At 34.5% G+C, this 21,670-nt stretch overlaps 2 protein-coding genes across 2 annotated transcripts in view; one reads left to right on the forward strand and one right to left on the reverse strand.

Moving 5' to 3' along the window:
* Positions 1-21,670, forward strand: part of IMMP2L (inner mitochondrial membrane peptidase subunit 2) — a 475,480-nt gene that overhangs the window by 179,337 nt on the left and 274,473 nt on the right. The window lies entirely within an intron of this gene.
* Positions 10,828-13,540, reverse strand: LRRN3 (leucine rich repeat neuronal 3). Its single transcript, XM_010299606.2, has one exon. The coding sequence runs from the start codon at positions 13,473-13,475 to the stop codon at positions 11,349-11,351; it is 2,127 nt and encodes a 708-aa protein (XP_010297908.2). The 5' UTR covers positions 13,476-13,540; the 3' UTR covers positions 10,828-11,348.

Consider the following 21,670-nt stretch of genomic DNA (forward strand, 5'->3'; position numbering starts at 1 on the left):
AGGGACATGCTTAGTAAGGTCCAAAACAGCCAAACAAGTCAGAGTGTAGTACCTGTTAAATTCAGTGGAAGTTACACACCTAAATGCTTTTGCTGTATGAGGAAGGGCTGGTGGGCACATATCTACCTCTTGATGTGATAAACAAAAAAACAACACTTTGACAATAGTTTTTTTCTTTCTTTTATTTGGAACTGTTAATCAATGTTTGGGGCAGCAGGAGACTTTTCTCTTTAGTGTATGTGCTTTGGTCTAATATGTTTATTAGTGTATGCTTACAAATTGTAATATGCTTCTGAAAGCCTGGATGAACAATAAGATAATTCTCTTTCTGTTTTCTCTTTCTAATAAGCCAGACATTACACAAGCTAGAAATAACTTAAAATTACTCTAGCTGTAGTGGATGTCCTCCATTTTAACTTTTTGAAGACCAAGGGAGAGAAGGTGAGCTTTAGTTAACATAATATCGTTTAAGGAGAGTTGACTGTTGAAGGAGGTGGGAGAACAGACTGCAGAGTTTTCAAGGTTGCAATTTTCCTCTGACTACAAATGAAATTTGAACTCAAATCCACAGAACAATTCAGCGGTTTTTCTGTTCTTTTTTTCATGTAATTGAAAATTATAAAATGATAACAAAGAGCATAGAGAAGGATGCTCTGGAAATACATTTTGTAGGAACACTGGGAAAAAGATGACACATTAATGGAGCAGAAAGTAGTTAAAAGGAGGGCTGCATGCCCATGCTGGTATGATTTTGTGTAAGAGCAAACAGTAGGTTAATGCTAAATGAATGGAAGAAATAGGAAGGGTGTGAGAGAGGTTGAAGTTCCTGGAAGAAAGAAAAGGAAGTAATTTTGAATTGGACTCTAACAACCTGAAAGTCAGCAGGGTGATTTGGACTTGATAATGTAAATATACATTTATAAGTGTTGTGGCAGTGGACAGTGCTGTTCTGGACTTGTCAAACTAACAGTCTGGAAGTCATGGGGATACGGTTCATCCTAGCTTGAGTACTGAAATCCTCTGACATGACTGTAGAAGATATGGAATCGAGATAGTGGTATGCATATGTTATATAATTTAGGTATAGATAGGCAAACTTGTGCAAGCAGGTATTTTAGGAAAAAGCATTGTTTCATATTTTAGAATACATTGTGTGGCACATGAATATTCAGTGTAGCACTTAGTTTGCTAAAAATGGGCATGTACCTCTCATAACTACCTGAAGAGCATTTATGAAATAAATTGTGAAAGACTTTAACACTTAAGATTGGTAAACACTTTAACTTTTGTAAAGCATAAAACCAGTAGTGAATTGGTAAAATGCATATAACCACATTTTAGCATGTCAAGTCAAAGTAATTTAAAATGGATTTATATAACTTTTTTCTCAGAAGCTATCATTGTATTGCCAGTTACACAATAGTCTGACTAGACAAAAAGCATTTTTTAAATAGCTACCTAAGTAATATATATTTATCTATCCCATTTTATAGTAAATGCTAAGGTAAGTTTAAATTAATCTAAGAAAGTATAATTGATAGTAACAGTTTGATTTAATTTAATCCTTTTATTACCTGAGATGTAAAGAAGGACATAGCTGATTACCTGTAGTTTAATGATAGTAGTTGCTTTACTATAGTAAGACTAACTTTAAATGGTTATTTTTTTATTTTGCATAGTTATGGGATACTTTCCACTTAATTTAAAAGTGATAATTCTAACTCTATTTGTAGCCCTTTTATCTTCCACTTAAATGTTAGAATATATAGGAATAGGTGATTTTCATCATATGGTTCTGTGTCCTATAAAATCATTCCACCATTATGTCAAATCAATCTTTTAGCTTTCTTTAGTAGTCTTCAGACAGTAAACCCGGTTTCTTTGGTGCTTTAAAGTATTCAGCTGTATGTTTTTAAGTTTAGCTGAAATTCATGCTAGAGACGGAAACAAAAAGACATTATAAATGTTAACATCACAGAGTAAAATTTCATACAAAAAAATAAGAATTTCTGACAAGATTTTGCCCTCAAATGTTATTCCCAACAGCCATCTCAAGGAATCTGACTTGTGCTCACATGCTAAATGACAAAACTGTAAACCCTTTGACCTGTAAAGTGTAGTATATGAATGCTAAAATGCTTTCTTCATAGAATCTAGGTCTGGACTGGAAGAAATGTGTATAGATGAAGACTATCATCACTGCTTTTTCAAAATTAATATTAGGTATTTCTCTTTGAATTTTGTCTGTCTTTGACTGGTACAAAGCCCACATTTATTCTGCTTTTAACAGGAGCATGTTCCTTCTTTTCTGATGAGGTTATGAAGCACAGCTAATTAAATATCAGGAAAGCTTTGAGATTTGCTTTTGTGTTTCCTAATTATTCAGTTAGCTTGAAAAACAGCACTCATTTTCTACTCAGTTTTGTGTTGTCCATGCTGTTGCACATCTCAGTTTGGGCATGCCCCACTCCTTTTTTTGTCTTGCAGAGATAATCTTCCCATTTATTTATCTATCCTTCAAGGTCTAGTGATCCAGATGGTGTAATTGCTAGGCTTAAAAAGACGAACAACGTAATTCTTCAACTGTTCTGATGCCACGAGAAACCATATATAGTGAGTTTAGTCCTTATAAAAGAACATAAATAGGTTCATTTTTGCATCTTGATTCCTTCCTTGTCTTCTGTCTTCTGTTGACAGAAGAGACTTTTATTGCCCTACTGGCCCTTGTTCTGGCACCTACCTCTCAGGTCAGCTTAAGTGCTGGAGAGTGAAATAAGTACATGCTTCCATAGGAGTCCAATTCTTGTTTGCTTTTTCATCTACAGAAATAGTCTGAATTGAAGGGATCACCTATGAATATCTTGTTATTAACATAGGACTCTTTGTGTTTACTTTCTTATCTGTGTGAACCTGAGAGCTGTCTATCTGGCTAGCAACAATGTTGTCTGATCAAATCCACGCTATGCAAGTACTGACAGGCAGTCTCAGGGCAATATATGACGCCAAATGTCAGGGACACATCCTATCCTTGCATTGGTCCTGGGAAAGAGAGTAAATCTGCACGACATATGGAGATACAGAATGAAGTTGAGTTAGACTGTCAAAAGGAATCAACCTGTATATGTCGTGATGATGGCTTGGAAAGTAGTTTTGTCTCATGTGTGGACATTTTGAAGCAGAAAGCAGTATCTAGGACAGGAGCTATAGCCTTCCTTGACCCTTAATTTAGCACTGAGCTGTGGAAGACTATCTCCTGTATATACAGCTGTCCTCGGCGCTTCTCTTTTGACTTGAGCTCTAGCCAGGACACACATTGAGAACAGTCCTGTAGAGTAGTGCTTAGAACTCAATAATCTGTAGATCTTGGTAGTGTTATTAATAGATAATTCTTGGAAGGAGGAATATGATTATTTACCATGACTGTTACATTCTTCTAAGAAGTTATTTCAGTATGGAAGTATTTTTCCATATACTTTCCTTACTTTCCTTTCTCTATTTAGTAAGGAATTCCTACTAAAGGAAATGTTGTGCTATGATTGAGGTATTACGTGACTGTATACTTTGAATGGGTGGAAGAGAATCAGTGTATTCAACTTGTGAGGGAAATCCCAAATTTCCATATTAGGGGGGTATATTTTGTAGAAATATGAATGTAAATGGTCTTGGATCAAGAAGCTACAATTATTATGATATTTAATATCTTGTTCTTTTGTTCATTTATTCTAAAGTGCTCTCCACACCTGAATACATACAGCATGTAGCTTTGTGATTCCCAAAAGCATTATGGCTATTTGGAGCACAGCGTGAAATTGTCATCAACATGAATAACGAACAATAGCTACGTAAGGGTAAGGCAGATGGAGTTGTTTTCCACTCTTCTAAACTGTAATGTTAAAAAGAACATCAGCTATTTTAGGATCAGGAATAGGCCATCTGCCCAAACTGCCTGCCCTTTCAGCTTTATCTTACTCCCATATTATAGTTACTATTTTCATCTGAAAGTCATTACATTTTTATGCTTTGTTTCCTTGAAAGATACTTCATCTCATTAGCTGATTAGTTTTACACCAGCAATTTCTTTAAGAATTCCAAGTCTCTCTTTAATATTTATATTTTGCTATTAAAATATTTTGCCTTCAAATATGATGTTTGCTTGATAATTTTTTTATTAAGTAAGTCAGACAACATCTGTCCTTACTGGCAGTGTTGGAAATGATGTGACAGTCTGGCAACAGTAGTAGCGGGAAATAAGCAAAGGACCCACAGGGATCACGGAAGGGAGAGGAACAGAGCATTTGCATCAAGGCAAAGAAAAGGACTTTGGGAAAAAAAGTCTAAAAATAATTGAAGCTGAGACACACACACACACAAAAAGAGCAAGTGAGAGAGATTTGTAAAAAGCATTCTTTAGCTGCCAGAGGAATTTCATTTGTAGTTTTCAGCTTCATCTGAGGGGAGGAATGACTTAATAAAAGATTCAGTTGCTTTGAAAACTGTTGATTTATAGTCTTGAATGTCTTTGTGGGATGAGCTTTAGAAAGAATTAAATATTTTCCAATGGAACTTTCTGAAATCTGAAATTGTTGGTTCGATGAATATAAAACGTTCTACAAGAATGTCAACATTTCATATCAGCATTTCATTTCAGGTTTTTATTAATTCATGTTGTGTAAATACTTGTATTTGTTCTATCACAGTAATTTGGCAAATGAAAATGGAAGGTTTTCTTCCTAAATGTCTAAAGAAATAATATAAAGCCATTTTAGTGTTCCAAGATCACTGGAACATTCTCCCCCTCCTCCTGCCCCTTTTTTTTCTAAATATAAATGAGCTTAATTAACTGTAAAATAGCATTTTAGATAAAAATCAGTTCACATCAAATAGCTAATTTTCTTTGGCATATAATAGAATTTCGTTTTGTATGTGATTGTTCTTTCGTAGTTATGGTCCTGAGCATAAACATCTATTTTGATGCCCTGGGATACCAGAGATATACATACAGAGTTCACAAGACCTGTGAGGGATCGGAGGACACGTGTCGTTTGAAGCAACAACTGAAAGTCAGGAGGGATGCACCAAAAATCTTTCAAAATGAAACCGGATATTTGTGTCTGGTTATAGCTTTGTTTATGTCATTAAACATCACAGTTTACAGGTTATTTAAATGGTTAGCCAAATAATAAATAATATAACTATCTGTAAAATGTATAGACTTTTTGTAGGTGAATATACTTTTTTATGAAAAAAGATATTGATTTTTTTTCTTGGCATTAATTAAATGTAAAAATTATTTTTTGTAGTTGCAATTCCTAGAAATAGAAATTACACAGTCATGGTTTCTGTTTCATTCGTGTTTGGTAGCTTTAATAATTGATCATAATTTCTTAAGCAGCCAAAGACAAAAATGATTTGTCAAGTATTTGGGAAAAACCGTCTGGATTTATGATCATTTGCAGTCTTTCTTTTACAGTTGGCTCCCTTGAAGATCAGTCTACTTCATTTTTTAAATCTGAAAATGGGAAGGCACTTCAATGTAACTGCAGCTTTATATCTCTGAGAATACTGTAGTCAAGTAGGTAGATGTACACTACTTTTATTTAAAGTTTTTCTTCAGTGATCAAAATAACAAGTCTTTTAAACATGTTGTCCAATTGGCTTAACCTTATATCTCTTTTTGAGAACGCTGGCTATAGAAATGAAACACTACTTAATGTAACCAGCACAATAACATAACCATAATCAGTCACGTACCATAGGGTCAGTTTTCATTATTCATTACTACTTCTACTGTATGCTTATGCTATTTACAAATGATGCTTGTACATTTTGTCTCAGAATACTGAAGTGCAGATAATCATGGACAGATTTAGTCTGATATATTATATAATTTTCACACTGTCCTGTAATACAAACATTGAAGAGGTCTCAACTGCTTCAGAACTTTTATTGAACCTGAAGTGAATAGCTCAGTTCTCAGTTTCAAAGAACAGTTCTCACTAGATGGATTATGGTCATGTATTTTAACATTCAAGTCATGCAAATCTTCCCAGGTTTCAGTAATAATTCAAATTGAATTTATCCATATAAATGAGTAATTGCAATTCTCTTGTTTAATATCCAACTTCTAGAGTTCTCATATGGGTACATGAAGCTTGGTTGTGGGTTTGGTTTTTTTTTTTTCTTATCTTCACAGACTTTGGCATCTACATTAATTTTTGTTCTCAGTGTCTTGATTTTATGTTTGCTGAATGTTTAGATAATCTTTCTCTTGTTGTGATAATCCTTTTCTTCTGTTGTAGTTTAGCATTTTCCCTGAGTATCTATTTAGCCTTTTCCAGAGAAGATTGGTTCCAATTATTTCCAATGGTATTAAACTGGAAGCTATTCAAATTACATATTTGGTACGTCAACCAACTGACATACCAAAACAATTGGTTTGGAAGGTCAAACAATATTCCAGAAAGATGCTTTTTTTTTTCCTTACCTAGCAATTTATTCCAACATCTTTCTACTGTTGCTTGTGGGACCCAAAGGTGTTCTAAAAAGATCGCTTGTATCTATCACTTGCCCAGCAATTTTATTCAAGATGTCTTTCTGCAAGCTAGGTTGTGATGAAGCCTCCTGATCTTCAGTAGGCAACATCAATAATTTTTTACTCTGCATATGTTTCTGGTCATCTTTTTTATTACCTCTACAAAAATTGCATGCAATTGTTAATCTGTTTCCAAGTACATTTTCACATCTTCTGCATGAGGTGAATTGTTAATCTTGGTTTATCTCTAGTGGTTTGTGTTCAATGGCCATCTTCTCTATTCCATTTAACTCTATCCTTCAAAATGTCTTCTGCAGTTTTCATACTGAACTTTTTGTACTTAAAGTACACTTATCATAGAATCATGGAATAGTTTGGGGTGGAAAGGACCTTAAAGATCATCTAGTTCCAACCCCCTGCCATGGGCAGGGACACCCTCCACTAGACCAGGTTGCCCAAAGCCTCATCCAACCTGGCCTTGAGCACTTCCAGGGATGGGGCATCCACAGCCTCTGTGGGCAACCTGTTCCAGTGCCTCACCACCCTCACAGTGAAGAGTTTCTTCCTAGTATCTAATCTAAATCTACCCTTGTCCTGTCACTTCATGCCCTTGTAAACAGTCCCTCTCCAGATTTCCTGTAGGCCCCTTCAGGTACTGGAAGGCTGCTCTAAGGTCTCCCTTATTGTCTTCTTTGCTCCAGGCTGAACAACCCCAACTCTCTCAGCCTGTCTTCACAGGAGAGGTGCTCCAGCCCTCTGATCATCTTCGTGGCTCTCTTCTGGACCTGCTCAAACAGGAGGATTTGTCCTCCTCAACAAATCCATGCCTTTCTTGTACATGGGGACCCAGAGTTGGACACAGTAGTCCAGGTGGGGTCTCACAAGAGCAGGGAGGGAGAATCACCTTCCTCAACACTTTCTGCTAAGTTTCTTGTCTTGACAGTGCCAGACCTTCACTCTGGTTTTACTCCATTCAGTTCATTAATAAGAATTATTTTCTTCATTAAGTCTGTCTTTTCATTTTTTTGTGTCTAAAACCTCAGGTCTTCTGGTACTGTCTAGTATGTTAACTTATTTTCTAGACTATATAGGCACCTTTTTCTGAAATGTCTCTTCTGGTTTCAGATAACAAAGACTATTTTATAAGATTCTTGTTGTTCATTGTGTCTCTTCTATTACTGGCCAGCACAAGATTGAGGGAAGAATCTCCATTTCTTTTTTAAGTTATGTTGGGGTCACTGCTTACTTAAGGTTACACAAGCAGAATTAATTTTATTAGTGAATTTTGGAAATGGAAATTTCCTTTTAGGATGTAAATTAACATTTATTCTGTGATCTTTTTTCTAAGTTTTTAGCTACTATTTGCAGTTTTGATGTCACATCATTGTGAACAGAAACTTAAATGTACATATGTAAGTTAGCATTTGGCTCTGTTAGCTGATGGAACACTGGAATTGATTTTTGTAAATGTTTTACCAAAAAGTAAATGCTTAATCTTTTTATGAATAGAACACTACTTCTCAGTCTAGTACCTGATAGAAAGAACTAAGATTACTAAATTAAAAAATTGAATTAAAAATTCTTTTCAGTCTTATGTTTTGGGTATTGCCTAGCCAGACATTTAAATTTAAATTTAAATGTATTTAAAATCTGAATACTGAAGAATTGTAATGCTGTTGACATATCCTGAATAAATTGATGTTGATATTAACTTGAATGTACTAGTAGGTATGTATTTTTAAAGTTTTAATCTAAATCTGCAAGCATTTCTTTCTGCAGATCCTTTGGTAAGAGTGAGAACTCCTTGAAGGGGTATCTCTGTTCTCATTATTGCAGTTGTATTCTTTCTTTGTACGCCATCAGTTAAACACCTCACTACATCACAAATGTTTTATTCTGTCACTAAAAATTCTGTGATCTCATAACCTGTTATAGAGACACTGTTGACCCTATTCTTATGGACATTTTCCTAGTATTTCTTAAAAGTTTCACTTCTGAGTGATAGCAGTGAAGTCATATTTGCACAGGTGAAGAATATTACACAACGGTTGTTAGTTACAGAAGATGCATCTTGTTGGTATGCTGAAAAGAAAAGCTCAGCATATTCTTTCAGAGATACTTTCAGAGAAAGGGAGGTATAAATTTGTAAGATGGCTTAATCAAGGCCATGTGAGTGGAGAGCTGCAAAGCTACCTTATGAAAATGCAATTATATTTTTCTTTTTTTGGGGGGATATAAAGTAAATAATTTAAATCTTAGCAATTAGCAACAGGATAATCCATTTCTTCTTAAAATGTAAGGTGTATTTTCACTTGATATCAGTATAAAGTATAGAACGATTCAAATATTTGTGAGCAGTATCTAGTTAAATTTCAGCTCTCAGTTTAGTATGAGAATACTTCTATAGAAAAAGCATTTTATCTGTCAACAAAGACTTTAATGAGATGTTTAAATAAAGCAAATAAAGCCTGTACTTATTCTGTGAAGGGAAAATTCTTCTTATCAGTGGTCCCCATTAGACTTGTATTTGTGTGCTGCTTTATAACATCGTGCACAGATGTTTTTGCCTGAAAAAAATAGATTCTCGTTTCTAAGCTCTGAGAATTTTAAGTTCTAAATGTAGCTTGATTCCAGAGGTAATCAGACAAGATGTACCTACAAGATCTTGCTGACAAGTAGAGCATCCGCTTGGTGATGGGTCCCATTCGAGGTACCGTTCCTCGAGGAAGAGCTCCGCTCCCGAAGCTCTGTCCATGGTGCTGAAACCGGTCACGACGTCGCAGCGTTTCTCTGCGCTGTTTCAATGTCCCTTTCTGTGCGATAGCGATTCATCGGGTTTGTAACCTTCCTTCTTCAGTGAAGCATAACGACCCTCCGAATATCCTAATTTTTGTTAGTTTAAATTTAGTACCAGGTTCTTCTTTCTGACTTTAACAACTTTGAAAATTACCCATATATAATTTATAAGTCTGGGGATTTAACTAGAAAAAGGACATCTTTAACATGAAAGCAAGTTATTCATTAGTACTAGGTAAAATGGAATTATTTTTCCATGTTATAAGATGGTTTATAGACCAATAACATTTTGAAAGTATGCAGCAAACTATAAAAAAGTGGAAATGTTAATGTCTAAATACAAGAAATACCTCTTCTTCCTCTACCTGCAAAAATTCTCACAGTGATTCTACAGAAATGTTTACTTCAATCAAGTCTAGAAAGATAAAATGCATAGTATTATAGAATTTTAAAAAAATAAAGTCTTTTAAGATTTACAAGAAATGTTTGTTATTCATATTTTTACTTTGTAATTCAAGCTACCTATGCATTCTCTGAATATTTCCTTAAGCACAATATTCAGAGATAACAATTTTTTCTTCATTCTTCCTTTTTTTTTTTTTTTTCATATATATGAACCAATATAACATAAAAATTTTGCTGTTACTTTCTTTGTTAGGAGGTACCACATCTTTTCATCAGATATTTTAATGATCAGATGTCTTTTCTCTACTGGGCTTAGGAGTACTCTCTTTTTCCATCCTAACATAATTGGGTTTAGCTTGTAATCAACATTCTGATCAGCAGTTTCTTGTGCACATTTGCTGCTTATGGGCCCAGTCCTACTCCCGTGACAACTTTAGCTTCAATATGAGTAGTCAGCTATTTATTGTTCTCTTTTTGTTTTGTTTCAATTCATTTCTACTAATAATGTTTCTATCAGTCACTTATTGCTTGTTACATTGTGAAAGCTGAGGAGGTTTATAAACTAGTCAGTTGTTGTTATTGCTGAATAGAAGCGTGCAGGTCCAGAAAGAAAACCTTAATATCTTTTAAACTCTTCAAGATATCTGAGTTCCCTGTATGGCCAGTGTAAAGTTTAGCCATTACTAATAACTGAATTACCCTTTTGACTAAGACAAAATATTGGATTTTATTATCTGAGTGTAAACATTGCATTCAGTTTTCAGAGTTCTGGGAAAATACCAAAGCAGTTCAAAACTTGCAGTTATCAGTAGCTAACAATCTATTTTACTATCAGTCTTATGTCTCCTTCCCACCCTTCTTCTCTCTTCTTCCTCCCACAATAAGCAACATGTAAAATGTGGTGGTTATTATTATGGATAAGTATAATAAGAATGTTTATTGTGTGGTTTATTGTGGTTATACAGCCTAAAACCAGCAAAAATACCTTATGTGCTCAGATTGGCATTTTAAACAGGAGAATACATAAGGAGATATTTTATCAGACATTAGAATGATTTTTTTGTATTGTCAGACAACAGATCACAGAGGTGGGGTTTTTTTTAAGAAATAAAAAGCCAAAAACTATTTTAATTTTAATCAAAAATGTATTTTCCTCATAAAAAAAATTCACATACTCACTGTATCTACTCTACAGAATTTGTCCATTTCATTACACCATGTGTCAATCCTAGTATATCTGTTCACTGCAAAAACTCGTGGCTAGTGTGTAATACAGCACAGGAGGAGGTATTGCTCAGTTCCACTACTTTTATATAATAATTAAAAAAAAATACAGAAAATGTTCTTGGCTACTTGCACTGTATTCCAGACTTAAAAGTCCCATGAAAGTTCTAGAAAATGAAGTTAATTGTATTTGGTTGGTAGAATACCCTTAGAAGCCAGTTAGTTAAAATCGTTGTCTTATGCTGAGTCAGTACATATTCCCATTTGTCAACAGCAGCAAAGTCCAGGCATCTAGTTCCTAAAAGAAGTACTTTTTCTTGTTGCCTTTTTATTCAGCACAAATGCAGTCATGTGCTTTTTATTTCAGAAATTAAGTGATATATTGACATATTTATGACATATTGGTTGGTACACTTATTACAGTTGCTTTTACTTCCATTGCTGTGCTTTTTTCTTTGCCCGTGTCCCAAAGACTGATCAGAGGAGGATAAAGCTCATTGAGTGAAAAGGATTCTTTCTTCAGGTAATTCTTTAGATAGCTCTGTCCAACATCATAGTTCATCTCTCGTGAGATGCAACTGTAGAGATATATCACAGAGATGATTCCCAGAAGAGCACCAAGGCAGGCAAGGAATCCTATTATGTTGTTCTTTTCATAGCCTTTCATTGCCAAGTCCAGTCCTTTTGTGGTTACGTTCACACATTGTTTCTTATTCTGTGAATAGATAGTGGGAATATCTATACAAATTTTGTATTCAGTTGATGGATTGAGATGTGTAAGGTTATATACCTTTATATCAGATGGTATTCGAGCACTCTGTGCAGCCTGAGAGTTTTCAGCTTTCAGAAAGGCTGTCCATCTAACACTGGACTTCAGAATTTTTGAACTTGCTTTCCAAGAAACCAAAACAGAATTAGATTTTATATCTTTTATTTTAATATTTAAAGATCCATTGCTGTCCTGAGGGAAAGAGCCATCCACTTTAATCATGACTGACTTTAGGTCTGCCCCAACTAAGTTTGTTGCTATACATGTGTATAAGCCACTTTCTTTTTGTGTTACATCACTTATTTCTAATGTTCCTTCAGAATGAATGTAGTATTTATTAGAAACAGTATTAGGCAAAAGTTTGTGTCCTGATGGTGTTATCCAGTAGATTTCAGGTTCTGGTTCTGCTGTTGCTCTGCAATGTAAAGAAATATGGCTGCCAGTTTTTAAATCCAGAGTAGATGGAAAACTTTCAGGAGCTATCAGGGGGAGACAGATTTCCATCATTTCCCGGAAATGTATCTGTCTCACATTCTGGCCTTGGAATTCAGGAGGATCTACACAAAACAGGGACTCTGGCTCCATGAAGCGAATGTTTGTTTTATTCATGTTAATCCAGCGGATGACACAATCACATCTAATAGGATTGCTGTGTATACTTACTTCTTTGAGGTTAGGCAAGGATTCTATTGTGCTGCGGTACAGGGCACTCAGCGCGTTGCTGTTGAGCATGAGCGATTCCAGCTTGGGAAGTCTGTAGAATGCATTTGGATGAATGTATGACAATCTCGGGTTATTGGTAGCTTCTATTTTTCTTAAATCTGGCAAATTATCAACAGCAAGACTATCTATAGAAATCAGTTCAGGCATGTTATTAATTCCTAACTCTTTTAGGTGCAGCATATTGCTAAAATCTCCTCGTCGTATTCTGTTAATGGGATTCTTGTTTAAATCCAGAAATTTAAGATTTGTAGCCTTTTGAAGAGCAATGTGAGGCACCCTAACAAATCTGTTGTCATAAAAGGAGATGCTTTCTAAATTGTCAAGGCCAGCCAAAGCATTATCTGGTATTTCAGTGAGATTTATGCCTGCTAAAACTAGGCTGCGCAGATTGATAAGAGGCTTAAAGTTCATATCTTCGATTCTGATTATTGGGTTTTCTCCAATCATGAGAATTTCAAGATTAGGAGTAGCTTCAAACCACTTCCTGTTGATCATTTGCAGACCATTTGAATTGAGATGAAGTCTGAGAAGATTATTGAGGCCTATGAAAGCTCCCGGTGCAATCACAGAAAGCAGGTTATGATTAATATAAAGCTCTTGTAAATTGTGGAGTCCAGAAAGACATTCTTCAGGGAGTTCAGTAAGCTTGTTTTCTTCAAGGTACACTGAAAGCAACTGTGGTATCTTTCTAAGATTAATACTGGTCACTGAGGATAAATTGTTCTGAGATAAATCTAGACCAGTTAAATTCACTGGGAAGTCTACTGAATGTTCAATATTTGCAATATTATTCGTCTGTAGAAGTAGAACCTGTGTGTCTGCAGGCAGTTTGGCTGGAAAATTAAAAAGGCCTAAATCATTACAGTCCACTGTTGGAGCCTCCATATACACAGACCTGGGGGTGAACCATGGTCTGATCTCACATATACATGACTCTGGGCAGTCTGCTTTTTTTCCTACAGCTTGTACTAATGCAGTGATAACTAGGCCAAGTAGAAAATTAATTTTGAGTTGCATGTCCTTCATCTTAGCTCAAATGTTCAGAAAAGTAACAGACCCTTTAGTATTCCACAATTATGGTTTTGGATTTCAGTATGACCCGGTCAATTGATAATACACACACTTGCATTTGTCAAATGATGATCGCGAAGGACTTTCTTCCTGAGCATAAGTGATAAATTTGTAACCAACTTGTCCAGTAGTAAGAGGCATTTTGTGGAAATGAAGGTCACTCTGTCCTTGATGACATAAAATTGATAAGCTTTGTGAAGATGAAATATGTATAGATGGTCATAGGAGATTAAGCAATTCATTTATTTAGTAGTATTAACTTCAAATCCCATGATTGATTAGTGTTTGCAGGAATGACAGGATGACCTAAAATATAAGAAGAGGAAATAATTAGTATAAGAAACTATAAAGTTATAAATTAATTTAGCCATCTTTTGCTCTCTAATGTTAATTATTGCAAGTAAGAAAAGAAAATGACTGTGGTACCTAGAGTATTGTAGTGGTATCCAGATAGCATAAATTAAGTTAATATAGTAATATATCTTTAGACTTGTAGCTTGTCATACATCCAGTGGAGCATTGCTCTGCAGAAAGATGAAGATCCACAAAGTATAAAGCAAAATATATCAGTGAGATTTTTCTACATATTTTATGCTCCTTTAAAATATTTTCTTTTTTCTTTCAGTTATCACTAGAAGCAGACTGAGTTCTGTTGGCTTTGAAAATGTAAACACTGAGCAAAATCCTACAGAGCATGAATATTTAACTTTTGAACATGAAGTTTATAAAGAACATAATTTATATGTATTCAGAGGAAAAAGAAATGGTGGGGTTAATATACGTTGCTAATGATGACATTCTTCGGCAAGTCTGTGAGATATTTATACAGAAATGTACAAAATTGATAATCCACAGGTTTTATAATTTTCTAATTCTTTTCATAGATGCTGTTTAGGAAGAAAAGTTGGTTTTTTTTCTTTAAAGCAATAATTAGAAACAAATATATACCTCATAATAAATAGCTCGTCATCTTGGCAAATCCAGGCTAGTTACTGGCTTGCTTATTTTGGCTTCAATGACTTCAATTGCAAGGAATAATAAGAACAGAAAAGTATCTTTAGAATGCTAAGAAGGAAAAAAAAAAATCTACAATAGCAACTGCTTCTTTGTGTAGCTCTGCAAGAATCTGAATTTTGCTATGAAGTTGCAGATTGTCTTCATGTCCCAAATTATAGTAAAGACTGAAGCTTTAGCATCTTGCAACATCAAATGTGTCCTCTCCAGATTTTTGGTATTTACTTGCTTTTTCTGGGGTAAATCCCCCAATCCTAACATGAGTGTACATTGTGTTCCAAGTCATATAATTCAAAAGCTTCATATATGAAGTAGTACACATTAACTGCTTCATTTGCTTCAGAATATAGACTCTGCACTAAGTTTAAATGGACTTTCTCTCAGAAGACTGTCATATGATACACATTTATGCCCTTTCTCCCCTTGCCTCTGGTGTTAAAATTCACAGTGACATTGTTTACAAACTGTAATATACGATCAATGCTTCATTGACATTGATAAATAACTTTTGAAGTGTTGCTGGTATGGATAGACAGAATTACAGAAGTCAAGTGTCAAGGGTTTGGATTTCAGGTTTCCTTTCCAGGCTCGGGAGGACTGGACATATTGACCACGTAGGTATTCCATATGGGCTCAGAGGAAACGTGTTGCACCATGTTGAGTGACATGAGCACTGGGCCAATTTAAAGTACATTTGCAAAGTGTTTGAGGCTGCTCTTTGTGTTATGTACATTTAAGGACATTTCATATTTTATTTTAACGTGTAAGGGTATTAATAAAGTGAACAGACAATGTGTGAGATAAACATACAGAAAACATTCTGCTGTTTTGAGGATTAATAATATGTTTTTATGCAAATGGCCCAGTTTATGTTGAAATGCAAAGACATGCTGACTGAAATAGTAAAAATGTAATCTGTTCCTTTGTTCTGGGAAATGAGATGAACTTAAAGCTTGCAGAAAAGTAAAGCTTTGCATTGGACAGTTAATGCCTATAATTTACTCTTTATTTTGCCACCAGGAGGCAAGGTGATACACCTATATGGAATACTGTCCCATTTACTAAAGATCTCGGTAGAAATCATTCTATACCAAATGCACAGATGTAATTTACTGTGTAGGGAGCAAAGAGGATGGGGGGGAGGGCAAGAATTTTTGAGTCGTGTTCTTGATGCACTTTCTAAAGCACATGTCCCATTGACTTCTGGAATTTTATTTGGAATGCATGTTAAAAATGTATCTGTAAGCATGGCAAATACAAAATGTAAGCTTCTAATAATTGAAAGGTCATTGGAAATCTTATCTGAATAGTAAATTAATTGAGATTCAACAGACTGCTACTGCAGCTATCAAATCTCAGCATTTTGATCCCACTATGATGCTCAGGGACTTCTGCTCAGTAGAGGTACTGGGAAAATGTTCCAGGGAAGTATAACTACATAGCTGTTTTTCTTCTCCTCCCTGGACATTTGCTACTGGCCACTGTAAAGAGTAAGGTGTGGACCCAGATAGACTTTTCATGTGTCTCCCAGGTACCTGAGAGGTTGAACCAGTTAAAGCACATAAACTACTACATTTTTGTGTACATAGAGCCGATGTACTCCTGGATTTGAGTTTATACTCCTGAGTTTATACTTCAGCTTTTATGGGATTCTCAAGCCAAAACCAAGGGCATCAGTGGTCATTTTCATGTCATATATATCACAGTTGGCTTTCTGCAAAAGGCTGCAAAAAAGAAGAGGTTGGAGATCCAGGTAGAAATTCTTCTTCTTTATGATTTAATCTGATGTCTTTTCTCTTTCTGGTGAATGCTCCAGCTAATAAGCCACCAGCTCAAGCTCATATGGTGTTCCAGCATAAATCTTTCTTATTTCTCCAGTTAAAGTGCTTCTGCCTTGTATAAAATATTCACTGGGGTTGAGTGCCTTGAATAACAGATTGTAGAATAATTTTCACACTGTCTCCCAGCCTGCACAGTCATCATTCCAAAATACATTGTTTCACTTCAGAAAGAATTTTGGTTTAAATAGTGTCATATCTATGTATTAATTTGCATGAAATGATTTGGGATTAACTATCATTCAAGGTGTGGAATAAAAGAATGTTTCTGGAGTGGTATGGACATCCATGGTGGCTTACGAGATCATAGAATCATAGAATAGAATATCTCAAGTTGGAAAGATCGAGTCCAACTTCCTGCTCCTCGCAGAACAACCTAAAACTAAATCATATGACTGTAGTACACATCATATGACATAGTATACAAAAAAAGTGAAGCAGTGAAATGCACAGCAAAAATTGTATAGAATCATTTGAGTGGCAAAACATTTTTGTTGGTCTTATATTTGTTTGTAATAGTATTATTGTGTGACTCTGATATACAATGTTGACAGAGAAGGTGAAAAAACACGGATTACTGATATGAAGTTTTCTGGTACCACTTGAAGAGATGAAAACTCAGAATCAAACTGGTTGTATTGATTATGTGTGTGCGTGTGTATGTAATTAATTTCTAACTCTGAGGTGTGTATAAACCATTTGAACTGAGAAGTGAGCTGCAGTTTACTGTAACAAAATAAACCTCATGTAAATTAGTATCTTGCATTCAACACTATAAACTGTAACTGAAGTTCAATTTCCTTGAAGAATGTAGCGTCACAGAGATAAATGTTTGTACTGGAAAATAAGCATTTAACTTTGTGATACTTTGAACTTTGGGCATGCATTGATTCCCTTTCTTCATTAATGTATTGATAATAATAAATATGTACTGATAACACTAAAAAAAGATTAAATTGAAATACTCTTACTAACAGTAATTTTCAGAATTTTTATTAATGGGTTCCAGTGCTTTAAAGCTAAGTGCTTTGTACCATCTGGAGTTTTATGTGAAAATTTTGCATTTCAAATGTCCAGTTTTAAAGGTACTAATAAGAAGGACAAAGAGACCCTGAAAGTTATTTGTCCTGTTCCTTTGAGTAGTATTTAAAGTATCTGAGATTTACATACACAGAGGTTTCTGTGGAAAAGTAGATATTTTCTTAAAAAAAAAAAAAGTTAATTCAAATAATGCAATTATATCAACATTACCTGTTAAGCAAAAATATTATTTTTATTATAGATCTTTTGTTAGTGGGTTTTGGTGACCTCTCAAGATTTTTCATGTGGTGCAAGCGATTCTTAAACTTGTACCTACTATGGTGCACAAAAGAAAAGCTTATAGAGATGAGGCTCAGCAGCAAATTATCACCAGTAAGCCGAGCTGTGGGATAAGTGTTTTCACACAAGCAGCAGCAGGAGCTGTGCATCATAGTTTTGGAGTCTTTGATGTAATTCTTTACCCAGCTGCATTTATAAATCTTTATGTGCACTCTGATTGTACATATATTTCCTCATTCAGACAAAATGGTATGATTTGCTTCTTAATGTCTGCAACTAAAAAGTCTAAACAGAGTCTGCATCTAAAAAGTTAGTATTGCTTATTGGTAATGACATTCAGTATTTTTTTTTTTTTCCTGTACCAGAACTTCTGCCCTAAAGTTGTTTAAATCTTTGTGGACAAATTATTTAATTTCTTCTGGAAGTGCATCCCTATTGCAATCCGTACTTACTGTCTTTCTAAATATGATGTGCCTCTTGCTTTTAAGGTATTATCTCTTGCTTTTAGAAAAATGCACCCTGTTGTGTCTGACTTTTTGCAGCCTAATTATCTCTTGTGTAGACAATGATTGGTATGTCTTAATTAGGTTTGTTTCATTTACTGCTATTGACAGCTGGAGCCTTGGTTTACAAGAGGGTATCACCATTATTTGAGCTGGAAAAAGACATTCAGTGAATGAATAAACTGAGCAACGTTTCTCATCACTGGAGCAACAGACAGCTAAGAACCAAGTCAGAGTGGGCAGAAAGGAAAAGAAACACGTCAGGTTTTGGCAATCTTTCTTTTCCACTTCAGCAGTTAGAGAGACAGTGATAAAACCTAAAAATGCAGCAGCTACACTGCAATGTGCCCTGCTGGCAATAAGGCAAACAGTTCACTTCACAAGGACCAATTTAGAGGTGGCAAGCATTTTGAAAACACAGCTGTTCATACAAAGCTACCTTTCAAACACATCAACTGAAAGAGCCACTTCTCAATTCTTGTCATTATAACCACTTTGAGCAGTTCTAGGGACAGAAATCTGGAAATGTCACTAACCAAAAATTGGGCATGGCACATTTCATACCTCGCCCGATTGTAGTTACAGCACTTAGAGGTTTTTTGGGTCTCGTTGTTGTTGGTGGTGTTTTAAGTGTTAGTTGTGGAAATATACAGGCTTAAGTTTGGACATTTAATATCTTTCTGACAATTTTATAAGGCAATTCTTCCTTCTTTGTTGTATCATCGATTTTTTTTTTTTTTAAAAAGTATCCTCAGGGAATTTTTTATTACAGCACAATGAATAAAAAGATACAACAACTTATGCATTTGACTTATTTCAAAAATTGACACAAAAATATGGGTTTTCTTCTCTATAAAAATGTAACTAGGATGTTTTTGTTGAAACATATACAGGAAGTTTGTGACAAGAAGATAATATAATAGATTTTCATAACAGAACCAGTCTTGAAATAAAATATTTCTAGAAGTAAGCTTTACTAGCTGGTCTGATACAGTTGCTGGAAATTATATAAGTTTTGTAAAAACGCAAAGAATTTCTAGCTAGCATATGTAGTCTTGCTTTCATTCCACTCTCTGGAGCAGAGTTTCATACAGAATCCTGTTTCTCTTTACAAAGACAAATTAACAGTTCACTATAATATGCTCTTAGTGTTTTGTATTCTTACATATAGCTAACGTAGTCTCACATTAAAACACGAATGAGGATTTTTGGAAATTAGTGTGTTTCTGACAATCTCTTTGAAAACCTCAAAAGTGACTATATGAAATATCTGGACATGTTTGAAAATTTTGACTAGGCTTTCCTGTTGAGATGTTGACTAATTTTGCAAATCTACTTTACTTTTTTTTCTAATGATTGATTTTTAGAACTTAAGGCTGGCCCTGAATAGCATTAAGTGCAAGCTATAAAGGAAATGGCAAAGCTACATGTATTTAACCCTAGAGGCAATGTCTGAATAATTATTTCGGCATATGTGTTTATGTTTATTTTGTGAACTTGTTACACCTCCTTATCATTTTTTTTCCTTACTTGGAATAAATTTGCCTGAGGGAAAGCTACAAGTTTAAAATGTTCAATATGACTGTAAAACAGGACAAATTCTCACACCTTAGACCATTTCAAGATAAGAATGACAAGATTTTACACATCATTAAAAGTTCTTTATATCCATGGACATCATGTGCTTAAAGGTTACTTTATTTCACAAATAAAGATAGATTATGATCAGCTAAATTTACACAAGATTTATCTTTTCTCTTTCACTAATTGAGTCTGGTCTACTATCCTTGTCCTCTTGTTTACTGTATCTTAATGCAATTTAATAGATATCAGAGGAATTAGCACCATCTACAATTCATTAACAACGTACCGTAGTTCTATTTCTTGTATCAGTCAACAATTACATTACAATATTTTGGAAAACATTGCAATATAATAAATCATAAAGCTTGAAAATACAGTATTTAAAATAGATGCAATGAAAACAAAAAGGTAAAATGTAAACCAAAGGAATATTTATGTATGGACTTAAATGAACATTTTCAAACCCTTTTTTTAAAAGTGGGAGGATGGAAATTCTATAGCACTTGTTTCCTAACCTATTTTAAACTGGATTACCATGACTGACCGTGGAATGGCAGATAACTATGGGACCACCTGCATGTGAAGTAAGGTGTTTGTCAATCATAATCACAGCACTTCATAGAAATAGTATATAGTATAGTTATATAGAATAGTATATAATTTTGTTACTGTTATTAATTTGGTGGCAGCAGCAGCATTGTGCATGGGAGTCATAGTGGTGGCTAAGGACCACGCCGTCTTGTGCTGCAAAACAAAACTGAATTTTACTCCACGGAGCTTAAAATTTAAATACAGGAAGAGGGACAACTGATGATTCAGACAGGTCAAGAAGAAAAAAAAAAAAAAGTCACTGTTACAATCTCTGAATATCCTCAGTTTTATTCTTTTCCTCTGACCATAGTCTAGTAGTTTACTATCATGATCCTGGATTACTTTTCCAGGCTTTGATTTTAGATTTTCTGTCTGTAGATCTCTCTCTCATGTGCTGTTAAATTTTACTTGCACACTCCCTAGCCACTGAACACATTTGACCTTTTCACAAATGTCATAGCAAAAGAAGACAAAAAGTTTGTTTGATGATAGTTGATAAAGGAATTAATCATTTCAGTAATTACAGTTACCTCATTTTTTTTTTACTTCTTCTGCTCATATGAAGTGCACAAAATAATTTTTAGGCATTCTTTTTGAGTGAGCAGAGGTATTAGAAAATTATATTTACATGACAAGATGATGAATTTCAATGGAAGTCGCACATTTCTTTTTACCATTTCTGTTATAATCTGTCATTTATGCTCTAATTTCTGATATGGCATTCCAAATCCTCTTGCAATATTTTTAATGTGTGGCAGTTAGACTACATCTAATAATTTTATATTCTTAGATTAATTGTAAAAGAAACTTTGAAGAGAATCTGAACTGATTTCTTATTTTATTTCTTCTTCTTAAATCAGATATTGAATGTATAATTCTGATGTTTTTATCTAAAAATTTAACTCATTGCTAGTATTACTTGTTTTGATTTTTTCTTAAATAATAGCTGCACATATATATATTTGCTAGTTGTCAGAGAAAATAGCAAGGATTAGATGTTGAAAATAACTTTTCAAAGTGCTTATACCTTTGGTTAGATCCTGTTATAGTTCTTAGCCTTGGAAAGGTTTCACTGTGTTAAGTAAGTGACTTATTTATCATTGCCATTATCAAGCAATTATGTCAAAAAAACTATTGCTGTAACTTGGGAAAGTAATGTGTTAGTTTAATTTAGATTTATTCGTACATGTTCAACTTCTTTTTGACAGTTGTCATGTTAGCAGTGGAGAAGCACATATTGGCAGTTACCTAGGCACATAGTTGGCAAGAGAGCAGTCACGTTCTGGATGTGGGTGAATGT

The sequence above is a fragment of the Balearica regulorum genome, chromosome 1 (genome assembly GCF_011004875.1).
Source record: "Balearica regulorum gibbericeps isolate bBalReg1 chromosome 1, bBalReg1.pri, whole genome shotgun sequence".
Lineage (NCBI taxonomy): Eukaryota > Metazoa > Chordata > Aves > Gruiformes > Gruidae > Balearica > Balearica regulorum.

What these genes read in the sequence shown, in the direction of transcription:
- LRRN3 (XM_010299606.2), bottom strand. Translation starts at nt 13,475, where the DNA reads ATGAAGGACATGCAACTCAAAATTAATTTTCTACTTGGCCTAGTTATC.